Source organism: Erithacus rubecula (assembly GCF_903797595.1).
Source record: "Erithacus rubecula genome assembly, chromosome: 12".
In the NCBI taxonomy this organism is placed as follows: Eukaryota; Metazoa; Chordata; class Aves; order Passeriformes; family Muscicapidae; genus Erithacus; species Erithacus rubecula.
In genome coordinates, this window is record NC_136664.1 from 15,727,172 (window position 1) to 15,740,321 (window position 13,150).

Genomic DNA, 13,150 nt, shown 5'->3' on the forward strand with positions numbered 1-13,150 from the left:
CCCATCAGGTCAATTATGTCTGTACAGGTGGGGTTTCAATGTTGTAAAAATGTCCTATGGAATTTGGGATAGTTTGTCCTGCTTTTGTCAATAATGTTTCCTAAAATAATACTATGGGCTCTGCATGGAATAAATATCACACATAACAAAGTGACAAGTTACATCCCCAGCTGGTCCATCCCACAGCACAAATCCACAGCTCAGGTCCTCTGATGGAAAGGGTTTTAAGGATTTTCCATTTTAGATAATTTACTTGCACCAGTGGCTCAAAAAAACCAATGCTGGTTTATACTATCCCAAAAAAGATAATTTGGTTTACCAGTGTGTATTTTAACATGGAGAGTTGAGCAAGGATTTAAAAAAGAATCCTGTGGGGATTTCCCCCACCAAATAAGCTATAACAGGGACATAAATATTACTTGCTGAATTTTTAATGCTCTATCTATGACTGGATTCCTTTAGAGGACTAATCAGCTTGATGCTGTCCCTATCAAAGCCAGTGGGATGAAACCTGTGAGGTTCCAGTTTGAGTAGCTTGCCAACCTAATGTAAACAGGGAAGAGAGCTTGCAACAATTACCCTTTTATTTTCCTGTTTTGCTGGTTGATTAGTGAACAGAACACTGTAATGACTTTATCCACCACTGACGTGTTGAACAAAACACAGATCAAAGATCTCATATGAATCATATTATGTATGCTCTGTGAAGTTAACTACAACCTCAGGGAATGTGCTGCAAGAAATACAGCATTGAAACTGAGACCTTTGATATGTGGATGGTGAGAACTGGCAAGGACAGCCAGTGGCACCCAGCACATTTGGGTCAGGGGCTCCAGATCAATCACTCAAGTGAGACCTTGAAGAGAATTCTCTCTGTACATCTGCCCTGTGCCTGTGCTGAGCCTGGCAGTGCCCTCTCTGGTGCCACCCTGCACAAACACACCCCTGCTCTGTGTGTTCAGCATCCCTTGGCAATCAGACTGCACTGATGGCACTTGTTTTTACAGCCCTTTCTGCAAAATCCCAGCGGATCCTCAGGTGGAGCAAACTCAGCTCTGCTCACCAGGGGATGAATCCAAGCACTTGCTGGCTTTGGAGGTCACCCTTTCCTTGGGATGCCCTCACCAGAGGTGATAATTCAGGTGACCATGGAGAGAATGATCAAGAAAATAACAGAAAATTCTTTTAATGGCCACATTCAGTGTCAGCTCATGCTCTGAGTTATCTGATGGGAAAGCAAGGAAAATTTAGATTATTATTTAAACCCCCCATATTTTTATGAAGCTTTCCTGACTGGGCCCTAGCAGAGGGCATTCAGAACATGATTCTGTGCATCTCCATTGCTTTGGAGCAGGTATGATTTGAGACAGCTGTGAGCCATGCAGGCAAAGCTTCCAGCTCAGCTGCTGTTAATTAGGATTCCTTTGGTAAATGGAGAATTAAATGCCAAAGAACCATAAGTCCTTAAACTAAATGGCAGTACTATGGCATTAGAAAAATAATTTAGTTTTTCCTTTCTACAGAAGAAATGGTTCAGAAACTCAAAGGGATGCTTTTGTACAAGCAAAGAGATACATGGCAAGTTACAGGATACTTGATTTTTTTTTTACAATGGGAAAATATTTCTAATATGAAATGCAGACACTAGAAAGAAAACATATAGCAGCTGAGAAAGAGAAAAATAATCTGCCAAATCAAAATGACTTAGAAAAATATTTCACTGTCATCATCATCTCCATTCTGTGTTAGCAACAAGAGAATTGTTTTCTCCTAGAAACCTCTGGAAAACATCACTGGTCTAACAGGGCTCCAGGCCACAGAATACCTGTCACAAGAGAAGACACACCAGTCACTGCTCAGCAAACTTGGCACACCAGCCTTTACAAATGTTTGGTTATAAGCTTATCACCTGGGCAGCCCAAGGAGAGAAATCCTTATCACAGGTGATGCATGCAGCATCTCTGCATCTCACTGTGTTCTTCCAGAGCAGGAAGATGCTGCAGCATGTCCTGCTGCATGACACAGTGAGCCCCAGCACTCATGGAGGAAACACATTTGCACAGATTACCCAGCAGACAGCACAGCAGAGTTTGTACTGCAGCTTGTCAGGGAGATGATGTTTGGCAGGGACAGGCAGTGTCTGGCAGAAGGTAGCACATTGCCAGCTCTGTCAGAGGCAAAGGCAGAGGTGCTTCCAGCAGAGCTCCTGGGCTGGGCAGGAGGGGCAGAGTGCAGGAGCTGTGGGCATAGGAGACCCAGGTGCTTCACCCCTGTGGCTCTAAGAGGAAACCTGCCCCAGAGAAATGCTCACCTTCTACTCCCCAACCCCTCAGCACTCACTGTAAAACAGGTTTTCCTTCAGTATTTTCCCACTGTTTTGGGCTAATTGTAACATCTCAGCCTGGTCTCTGTGCAAAGGAAAAAAAAAACCAAACTTCTTCCAGACAGATCAAAGCCCTCCCAATCTCTGAAGGAAAAGAAGCAAGTCCCCAGCCCTGCAGCCCTCCCTCAGTCACAGACTCCATCCTCTTTTCAGTATCTGGGAGCTGCTGGTCCTAAACTAACGTGCCAGTGGCATCACTTAATTGAATCCCATTTAATCCCTGGCTGCCCAGTTTGAATGGTGGTATCTGTATCAAGCATTAAACATCATGAGGCTTCAGAAGCTGAAAGAGACTTCCTTTGATTTGTTAGATTATATTTCATTTGAGACAGTTTTAAAGCTTTAACCAACTGTGCAATCTGTTCCTTCTTAAATGAAAGCTGATCTTACAGGAAGGCAGGTGTAGGAGTTTTTAAGAGGCAGGACAATCACTTTGAGGGCTGTCAATGCTTGTTCCTTCCCTTTTTTCCCTTATCTTGCCCAAATTGCCTGCAGTTCCAACAAATGAGAAGAAAGGTTTCCATATGTGAAGGGTTAATCCATGTGTGTGTTAAGTCCATCTCGAGTTTAGTGTCACTCTCTGAGGGGGAATGAAAGTGGATGTGACTCATTCTCTTCAGAAGGTAAAAAAATAATTTTCCTGAAGTGCAACCAGAAAATGACCATGATGACTTAGTATTTCAGGGATTGTGGAACCCCTTCAGAGAAAGGCTGGGACCCCCTCCAAGCACACACATAAATCAACAGAAAACATGCTTCAAATCCTCCTCACTTGTCACTCTTGGGCACAAATAACACAATCCATTTTTTCCTTTACATTCATCCTCTAACTCCTCCTCATGTGAAAAACGAGGTTCACTTTCCTGGCAGATTTAAAAAAGTTTAATAAAAGACAGTAAGAGACAAACATTAAAGCAAAAGGTTATAATGGCTGGGTGCTTGTTTTGGAGGCATCCCTTAAATTCATCAGCCCATTGAATATTTATAGACCTATCAGGCATTTTCAAACTTTTATTTTCCATATTCCAAGAACTGTTTTACATGGCCACTCCTTGAGTCTGCCTATTTAGAGCACATGTGTTTTTTGGCTGTGGTTTTAATTTATTTTTCTTATGAGTCTTAATTTGGGCTGTGGTCTTTAATTTCTACAGACAGACATGCTGGTAGCTGGTGTATCAGTAGCAGGTGTCTCCACTGGGTGTTATCCAACCAAGCAGGCAGTTCATTCACTACAAACACACTTTATCAGCCTATGTTACTAGAAAACTAGATCAAAACCCATTTTGACACCACACATACAGTCTCCACCCTAATATTTGTGAAAAGCCAATACCATAATATGCATTTATAGCACCCAGCACCCTGCAGGTCCTGCACAGTGTGATGGGGCTGGCAGAGCCAGGCCAGCCCAAGGGTGATGCTGGGGCAGGGTCAGCAGCCAGGACTAGCAGAGACAGCAGCACTCACACTGTTCTCTGCAGAACACTGGGGTGTTTGCCTGGCTCCAGGAATTATTGGGAGAAAGGTGCTCTGATGCACATAGCAGATGTTAGAGGGGGTGGATTGTTTGGCTCTTTCTGCAGTGGGACAAAGCACTGGCTCACACCAAGGGACCCCAGTGCTGCCAGGGGAGAAGCTCCTGCACTGTTCTCCCAGAGCTGGGGGCTGTGCTGGCAATCGTGGCCACACTGAGAGAATCTTTCCTGACAAATCCTGATAACCAGGAGGAACCACTAAGCTGCCAGAAAGGGAGAGGGGAAGCACAAAATGGAGGGTGAGGTGAGAACCAGGGATCCAAGGTGGATTTTTGCACGTCATGCAGATGCTGCACAAAGGCAAGCTGCCACATCCTGCTCTGTGGCAGGGCACTGCAGATGGCTCAGTGGGGAAGGTGGAAAAGGCAGAGCTTTAGTGGTAATCACAGAGAATTTGCAAAAGGCTATGGCTGTTTGCTTTCAGCCTCATCCTGACCCTGTGATTATAGATGCACTGATCATTACTTGCTTATTAAAGCTTAGAACAGAGGGTAGAAATTTACTCTTCACACTCAGCACTGTTCCTGTGAGCTTTGAGATAATACAGCACATTTGGTGACTACTGAAGTGAGATTTTCCAGGGACATCCCAGGCTTTGGAATATGCCCTGTGTGACTAAAATGAACCAAAGCCAACAGTCCATCTTTGTTTAAACTGACACTAAACTGAAGTTCATTCACTTCTTTCCCTCATGTAGGAGACCTTTAAAGCCATGTACCCAAGTACAGGCTGGAGATGGCTGTAGAGCTTGGAAACCCATCACCAGATCTTCCAAAGACAAGGAGCCCTGGGTTAAAACCTAGGCCCAGGGATTCAAAACTCAGTCATATCCTCCTGCTTTCTATAAGATAAACTGGTGATGACTGCTTTTGGATTATATTTGAAGTTTATTCCACTAGAGAATTCTAATTTCTGACAGGAGCTATTTCTCTGAGGATAACTAGTGTGGCAGTCTGAGTCCCAGTTCCTCTTTATATCAAAATGCACTTCCCTAAACACTTTGTAAAAGGTGTTTATATAATGTTTTGAATTTCTTAGACTGTGACATTCAAAATTCTATATCTACATTGTTAATGTTCTGCAAAGCAGCGTGCAGCAATTTTAATAACCTCGATTTACTCTGTAATAGTCAAAATAAATTATTTGTATATCCCACAGTGACCAAAATGGAAAATAAGACCTCACATTTGCCTCTTAAGCAGTTCCAAGTCAGTTCCCTAATGTGACCATAATACTAGAATAAAACATAGAGGCCAAAGATAATGCTATGCTCAACATTTTATTTATATTTTTGTGTAAACATAATTTGCTTTGTAGGCACAATATAACAAAAGCTCTAAAGCAACAAATACAATTAAACAGTTTTTCAGTTCACTTCAATCAGGCTTAAGTTAAAGAAGCTTTCACAGTTCCTTTAAGGCAAATTGAGAAATAATTTGTTTCACTTGAAGAAACTATCCAATTGTCTCAGAGTTGTTTAAACAACACTGTCAGTAGTAAGCACAACCCTTCATTTCTGCTGCAGTCAGACCTGGTCAGTGACAAGCCTTGGCTTCACCAGTTTGAACAGCACGGCCTCCAGCCCTGCCAGCGTGATACTACTGCTTGTGGTCTCCTCAAAGGTACTTAGGGCTTGTGGGCCAAATTCTGCTAGCACACATCCTGCTTCCAGAATGGATGCCTGAAAAGCTCCATTTCAGCAGCAACTCCCTCTGTGCTGTATTGATACCAGTAAAGCACAGAGCAGAGCTTCGCTCGCTGATGGTGACACTCAGCTCTGCTGCACTCAGGTATTTCCAGAAGCATTCCTGTGTACTCACTGCAATTACCTGCTATTCTGCTGATCAGAAAATGGCCCTAAAATTGGTATGAATTTGCATGAAGAATATTTTTTGCCTTGTAACAAAACCAGAAAGGACCAGCCAAAATTACGTGACTGTTGTCCCTGTGGTGTCTGTGGCCATGACCAAGATCACCCATATTTGTCTTGCAGGGTAATTTAGAAGCAGAGCCCACCAGACTGTGATTTAGAACAGATGAATGGGTTTGCTATTCTGCTTGCCCTACTAATTTAAGGCCTTGAGAATGCCACTTACTGCCAGCTCGAAGGTCACCAGCAATATTGCTCACTTTGGCATCAAATCAAAATTCCTAGTTATGTTAAGGTCTGTTGCAGGACAACATCATTACACTAGCTGCAAAACAAAATTGGGCATGTTTCCTACTGCTGTCAGCTGATGAGTCATGAAAACCTAATGGCCCTTCTTAAAAGTCCAACTGGCAAGCCAAATAAATGGAAAACTCTCACTGAATACGTATTTTCTTCTGTGGATAAAGTCCCTGTTTGGGCCCGAAATGGCACTGGAAGTATAGGCAAGTCCAGCTTGAAAATAAACTCAGCTATAATGAAGTGAAGAGAAAAATGAAGTTCTGGTTGGATTAATAGTTCAAAAGCTTTTTGACATTTTTCTCCACAGTTATTTCTTGTTGCTATTTTTGAATTTGTTCGACCCAAGGGGAACTCCTTCAGAATGAACCATCTGCACAATTATCTGACAGTGACTTCATGAGTACAGTGCAGAGATGGACATTAATACTCAGGCAGCAAAACCAAACAAACACAAAAAACCTAACAAGAATCCTCTAAAACCACACATAAAAGTCACCCAGAAGTCCTCTCACACTGAGAAAAGCCTGAGAAGCCCCCACTTTTTATTTTTCTGTATTAATTTTTAACTTCTATCATAACATGTTTTTTGTAGATTTAGTCATGTCTGGGTAAATACTTTATTTTGAAAAAAAAAAAGAATATTAGTTCAAAGCTGTAGGCATTATGCCAGTCCTTCAGCATTTCTACTGTAGGTGTTCACAGTAATTTTGAAATTACTGTTTTAACAAGACAGTTGAGGACCTGAGTAGCTGCTGTTTGGATAGGTGAAGGACATGGAAAAAATATTTACTTTTTTCATGTTTAGGTATAGTTTCCATTACTGGGAGGTAGATAAGACTAGCTGGTCTTTGAATACTTGATCCTGTAAATAATTATAAATGTAACTGTACATATGGATCAGAGCTTTTGATAGAAAAGTTCAGCTAGATAGAAGTTGTCCCTGTACATGATTTGTGGTGGGATTAAGGCCTAAACCTCTTTTTTTTTACAGGGTTAACTTCTGCAGGAGTTCAGCTCCAGCCTGACAGTTGACCACACATTAGCAATTTCAGAGCAATAAACTCCATCACCAAATTTCTTTCCACATCCTGATAAGTGATCCTTACCAATGCAATTTAAAAATGAAATTAAAAATTGGTTTGAATTTGACATATGAGTCAATGTGTCCTTACCAGAAGATGTTGATCAAAGCCTCTCAATTAATGATTTCTTGCACAATTTTTGATTCCATGATTCTGGATGAGGTGCTTTTGAAAATGAAGATAGGATTGCTTGTGAAATGATGGTATGACTGAGGAAAATGAAAAGTAACATTTGTTGCAACTTTTATTTGTGGTTCTTTAAAGGAAAACTATTTTAACACTGAAAATCCAGAAATATAAAATTATCCCTCCAGTTACTAGAATCTTTCAGGCAGCAAGTGGGGATTTTTTTTTTTTTTTTTACTGTTTCCAACTTGCAAAAAAAGCCCAAACCTCCCAAATAACTTTATGCAAGATGTCGGAATTTGCATGAGAAAGATGCCCATCTAAAATTACACAGTAAGTTAATAAGGTTTCCAAACAAGAACAGAAAAAATCCGTGGGACTCCTACAGGGAAACCTGGTATAACACAGAAATGTCGTAATACTGCACTGGATGAGAATGGCACTTGAGTTCAAAACAACAATGATCAACAGCTCATAGCTCAGCTGACTGCAAACAAATACAACACACACTGTACTACAGCATTTGTTCAGTGATGCACAGAAGGGATTTCCCAGTCTCGCTCCCTCTCCTGCCGGCTCCCTGTGCCTCCCCTCCGTGCCCGCTACTGGATGAAGGGCATGCGCTCCTTGTTGTCGTTGTCGCCTTCGTGCTCCTCCTCCTCCTCGCCAGCCTCGCTCGTCTCCGTGCTGTCGTTTGCCATCTGCACCAGGGGAGAGGAAGGACATCAGAGCCCCTGCCTCACCCTTGCCTTCAGCTTGGATCACTTGGCAAAGCGGCCCTGGGAGCTCAAGGAGACAGGGCTGCCCCACCAACATGAACATTCTGTCTGTGCAAAGCCTTTGATGCTCTCCAGCACTCCCAGCTAAAGCTGCAATTGTTCTCTGTTTCCTGAGAGAGCTGGTTGTAGGACAGCTGCTCACCAGGACTCTGCTCTGTGCACTTGTAGTAAACTGATAGTAAGGTATTGGATAGGAAACACAGCTGTGTAGGAAGTTTACAGAATGTGGGAGCTCTGAGTTTCAGCTCCTGTATCTGCTCTTTCGGGAACAGGATAATGGATGGCCCCATCTGAGGAACAGTGGCAAAACTCAGGGGGCAATTTCCTTTCTTTTAGATATTAAAAACCCAATGAAACTTCATAGAGCAGTGGATATGTAGATGCTGGCAGGATACACCCACGAGAGAGTGCAGATCCCAGATCACACAGAAGTGGGAAGAAACTGCAATCTCCTATTTTACTGAAGATGCCTGCACAGGCAGTTGGAATAATCTGTAGTTCAGAACAGCATTTAAGGAGTACACCGTGTTTTTTTTCATGTGCAAATATTTATTGCAAGCTGTGTAAAGGTGCAGGACCCTCCAGCACTCCACCCTGTCAGTGTGACAGGTCTGTGGAGGCACAAGAGTGTGGTTCACTGGATGGGGATAGTGTTTAACAGCACAGATTAGTGACTGGATTCTCTCATACACTCATGTCACCTCTCTTAGGACACCAGAAATCCTCTTAGGACAAGAAGATTCTTGTATTAGCTTATAACTACTTCAAAACCAAATAAGCAGGGTAGCCTTTTACTTTTTAAAGAGAAAGGCAATGATGTTACTTTCCCTGTTTGATTATTAGCCTCTGCTGGAAATAAAAATCTCAAACACAACCCGATTTTAATGCAGAGAAAACATTGCTCTGAAGTTACCCATATTTTTGAGTTAACACCCTTTCATGAAAGGGTAATATTCCACATGTGAGGTCCTCAAAACCTTCCTTTTCCTTGCAGAGAGTTTGTATGAGATTTGGAGGCAGTTTTAGAGTGAGTAAGAGCTTAACTGTAAATCCAGGTCCTTTCTTTTCTTTTGAAACAGGAGGTTTCTTAGGTCTGAAAACAAACTTCATACGTCAGTATTGATTTAAGGTCATGTTTGCATTGCCTTCTTTACTGCTCTTTCCTACACCATCAGTGAGTGCTCAGGAGTGAGCCTGGCTTTCATTTACCATTGCTCTCTGAAAGGCTTCTGTACCATCCTAAGTGCTCCAAATTTAGTGGACAAGAGTTCCATCACTACTATCTTCCTTCAGGATATAGACATATTTACATGTTATACTTCATGTATTACAAAACCCAGTAAACTAAATTCCTACCAAAAGTATACTCTAAGTTTAGTATGGGAATCAGAAAGCAGTTTTATGTTTGCACACTGAAGCAATGTTGACTGTGTTTTTTCCTTGTCAATCCACTTATTAATACAGGAATTTTTTAGTTTGAGAGAAGTCTGTTTTCCATCATAAGGGCAGAAAGACACGTGGCAGTTTGACCCCAATGCAACACTTCCTGGCACATTTTTTGGAGAAGCAGACAGTCATTCAGTATAGAGAAGTAACTGCTGGCACCTCAGGAAGTACATTTCACTTGGGTTCAATACAGAAATTATGATTACTGGTGGTGTTTGGGTGCTATGGATTTAGAAGAAATCAGTGTCAAAAAAGCATTACAAGGGGCATGTGTCCAGAAGCCAGTGCCTGGCAGTGCATTGATATATTGATGTCTGCAGTGCTCTGCACTCACCAGGGGAGTGGGTGCTTTCTCCACATCCAGAATGAGTTTTCCTATATTTCCTCGGTCATGGATTCTCTGCATGGCTTCCTTCACCTGAAAGAAAGATCACCACTGCTAATTTTCAGTCACAGCCTAGGAGAGTTCTGAGTCCCTCCCTTCCAAAACCAGAAAAGTGTTTAAGGTGTGCAAGGTCACTCAAAGAGCTGCTTGAGAAAAGACTGAGAGTTTAACATTTTTAGTGAATTTGTAAGGCCTGGCTTTTGCACTGTGTTTGCCAAAATGGGATGTGAGTCCTGAGGACAGTCTCTGAATAGCACAACACATCATAAGGTTGATGCAGAACCAAGGTGATGGATAGCTGAGGTGCAGGGAGAAATATAGGCTCAGGGAGGGAATCCTAAAAGCTGTTCCTTGCATTTTGTCTTTGCAGAATATTTATCAAGACATTCTACTTTCACTGAAAGTATGACACATTTTTCTAATTGACCTATGATATTTTTCAATTTCTTATGGGTTACCACAGAGGAAATGCTGTGTCCAGGCTATGACTAGGATTAATGCAGTACTGTGGGTCTTGCTGCCTAAGCAAACATTTATTTCCTTCCTTTTCTCACTTTTTTCCTCACTTAAAAAAAAAAAAAAAAAAAAAAAAAGAAGTTAAATAACTGGTGTCCTATTGATATCACCAAGACCATCTGTTTAACAGCTGGCTGCAATCAGTGCATGTGAGAAAGGCACAAGAACCTCTTCTTACAAGTGCACTGGAGAGAAGCTTATTTTGATGTATGAAGTTTCACAACTCAGGAGAGCTCGTTGATAAACTGAATTTGTGTGTGAGTGTGTTGTGCTGAATGTTTAATATGCAGCACACAGACCACTGTCGCATCACTGGCATGGTGAGAAGATGTGGCAGCTCCTGGATCCCTGGAAATGTCCAAGGCCAGGTTGGACAGGGTTTGGAGCACCCTGGGATACTGGAAGATGTCCCTGTCCATGGCATGGGGTGGAATGAGATGAGCTTTAAGGTCTCTTCCGATCTATGGTTCTATAAATCACTTAAAATTGGAAGATGTCAAGAATTTCCTCACTTTCACAGTGGGAAACTTCAGGAACTGAAAATGTGCCCATAAAGGCTGTTCCATGTCCTCATCACACTGCTCTTTGCCAGCATAACAGGACTGATTGAGACAGAAGGAGTTTTATGTTAACAGAATTTAGCACCTGTGACATAGTTCCATGGAATATTTTAAGAATAATGGTATATATATTTGAAAGAAAATGCTGAGTTGGGACCTGATGGGTCCCACAGTACATTTAAAAACTGAATTGGGGTCCAGGCCCCCAAAGGATTCCCTGAATGTGTAATACAGAAGGAGGTATGTGATTTTTAAAGATTATACAGCATTCAACTTCCAATTAAATTTAATGGATGCTGGGCACAGCACAAAATGTCTCTGCCATCTGTCAGCCTTACTTGGGAAGCTGACTGCAATGAACTCAGTATCCCTCCTTGAATTTTACAGAGGTGTTCTCTCAATTATTAAATACCAGACTTAAGGAAAATCCTATTAGAACAAAAGAAAAATTGCACTGCAAAAGCAATGGCTTTCTAATTTAGGGCATTATTGTAAATTCACCTCAGAAAATACAACCTTATGAATCCCACTGGACAGCAGGCTGACCTCTAAGTGTAATCCACAAAATCACAATACCTTTCATGAAGCTACCTTAGAGCATAAACAACACTCAACTACCCTGTGAGACAAGTTCTGCACTAAATATTCCTTTAATAACATCCAACTATGATGCTGGAGAAGCAGAGCTGTATAATTTTTTATGTCTGCTATTACCCAAATCAAGCTTTTAGGAGGTTACAGCACAGCATAAACAATGGAATTGGAGAAATCAGCAAACACATTTGCCTGTCCACTGAAATTTATAACCAGAACATCATGTGGAAAGCAGGGCATGCAACATTTATTTTAATTTGTACCATATCATATTTAGCAAGGCAAATTTGAGAAATGTGCTTTCCCTGCTTTTTTCACATACACAACATCAAATTTAAGCCCCTGGAGAAAGGTTCAGGAGTTGTTTCCAAGACACTTGTAACTTGCAAATGCAAACAGCAGGCAGAGGGAACAATAAAACTTATAACAATAATAGTGGCATTGGAATCCAGATGGAGCTATTAAAATATATAAAAACATTGAAAAGAATTTGAAGAGCTGATACAACATCTGTGCCTTTTAGTGTTATTTGTAACTTACCTGCCCAGTCAGTCCAATTCTGTCCTAGTGCAATGCCATTCAGCACACCATGTCCGAGTTAAGAGACCACGAGTTATTTTAGAAATGAGTAATTTTATTTTTATGGCTGCTAACAGTCCACTTGTTCAACCAAGACTGCAACTACTTGTTTCCCAAGGTGCCCATGAAAACCACTCCCTCTTGTCCTATAGCAGAGAGGATTAAAAACTCTCTTTGCTGTGCAAGTATGGTTGTTCTGCAGTGACTGTATGGAAACTTTTTGTTCTTTTCTGTGCCTTTCACAGAGGGAGGAGTTTCTGTGAGTTTGTGCCTCAGTGTTTGCATAGACAGTATATCCCTCTGTACTGCTTAAAACCAGACCCAGGCTTAACTGGTTGTACAGAGAGGCATGTAGAAATTCTGGAATTTACTGGAGGTTCCCTGAAGTGGTTGAATTTTGATTCAAAATAAATATCCCTTCTAGTCGAAAGAATCACAAGGGTTTTCATCTTCTTACAGCATTCTATCCCTAAATCTTTCCACCAATTATTCCATATTGGATGCTATTTGCATTTGTCAGCTCAAAGCTAAGTAAATGGATTTTACTTTTTGTTTATATGGATGAGTTAATTGAAATTATTCTTGTGCAGTATCATCATCAGGAGGTTCTTGGTTTGGAAACAGTGCAAAGGGGTATTGACTGATATGAAGAGTTTCCACTGGAATAAAGAACAAAACTCCATTGTCCTGTGTTTGCTTTCAGTATGGCTCAGCCCTGAGAGGTCTGTGTCTCAGCTAATGCCAAACTACAGATTTTAGCCTTGAGAGCCCCAGACTGACACAATTTCTATCCAAGCTCTGCAATGGAATCAGAACTATTACACATTAGTGGACCACTGGTTCTGGGCAATGACACACTGACTTGATATATTGATATAGTATCTCTCAAGAAAACCTATATTTCAATTTCTCTTTAGGTAATGATTTGCAAAATTTTTATTTCATTAAAAGCAAATAATCTACAGTAACAGTCATAAACTATTTTCCACTACTCA

The 13,150-nt window shown here is 41.3% G+C and overlaps 1 protein-coding gene across 1 annotated transcript in view; it reads right to left on the reverse strand.

Moving 5' to 3' along the window:
• Positions 1-5,178: 5,178 nt before the first annotated feature.
• VAT1L (vesicle amine transport 1 like) overlaps positions 5,179-13,150 on the reverse strand; it is a 54,416-nt gene continuing 46,444 nt past the window's right edge. Inside the window, exons 8-9 of the mRNA XM_079316085.1 lie at positions 9,856-9,939; positions 5,179-7,997 (exon numbers count right to left, since the gene is read on the reverse strand). Of these exons, the coding sequence (XP_079172211.1) occupies positions 7,899-7,997; positions 9,856-9,939 (183 nt within the window). The 3' untranslated portion in view covers positions 5,179-7,898. The remainder of the gene's footprint in view (positions 7,998-9,855; positions 9,940-13,150) is intronic.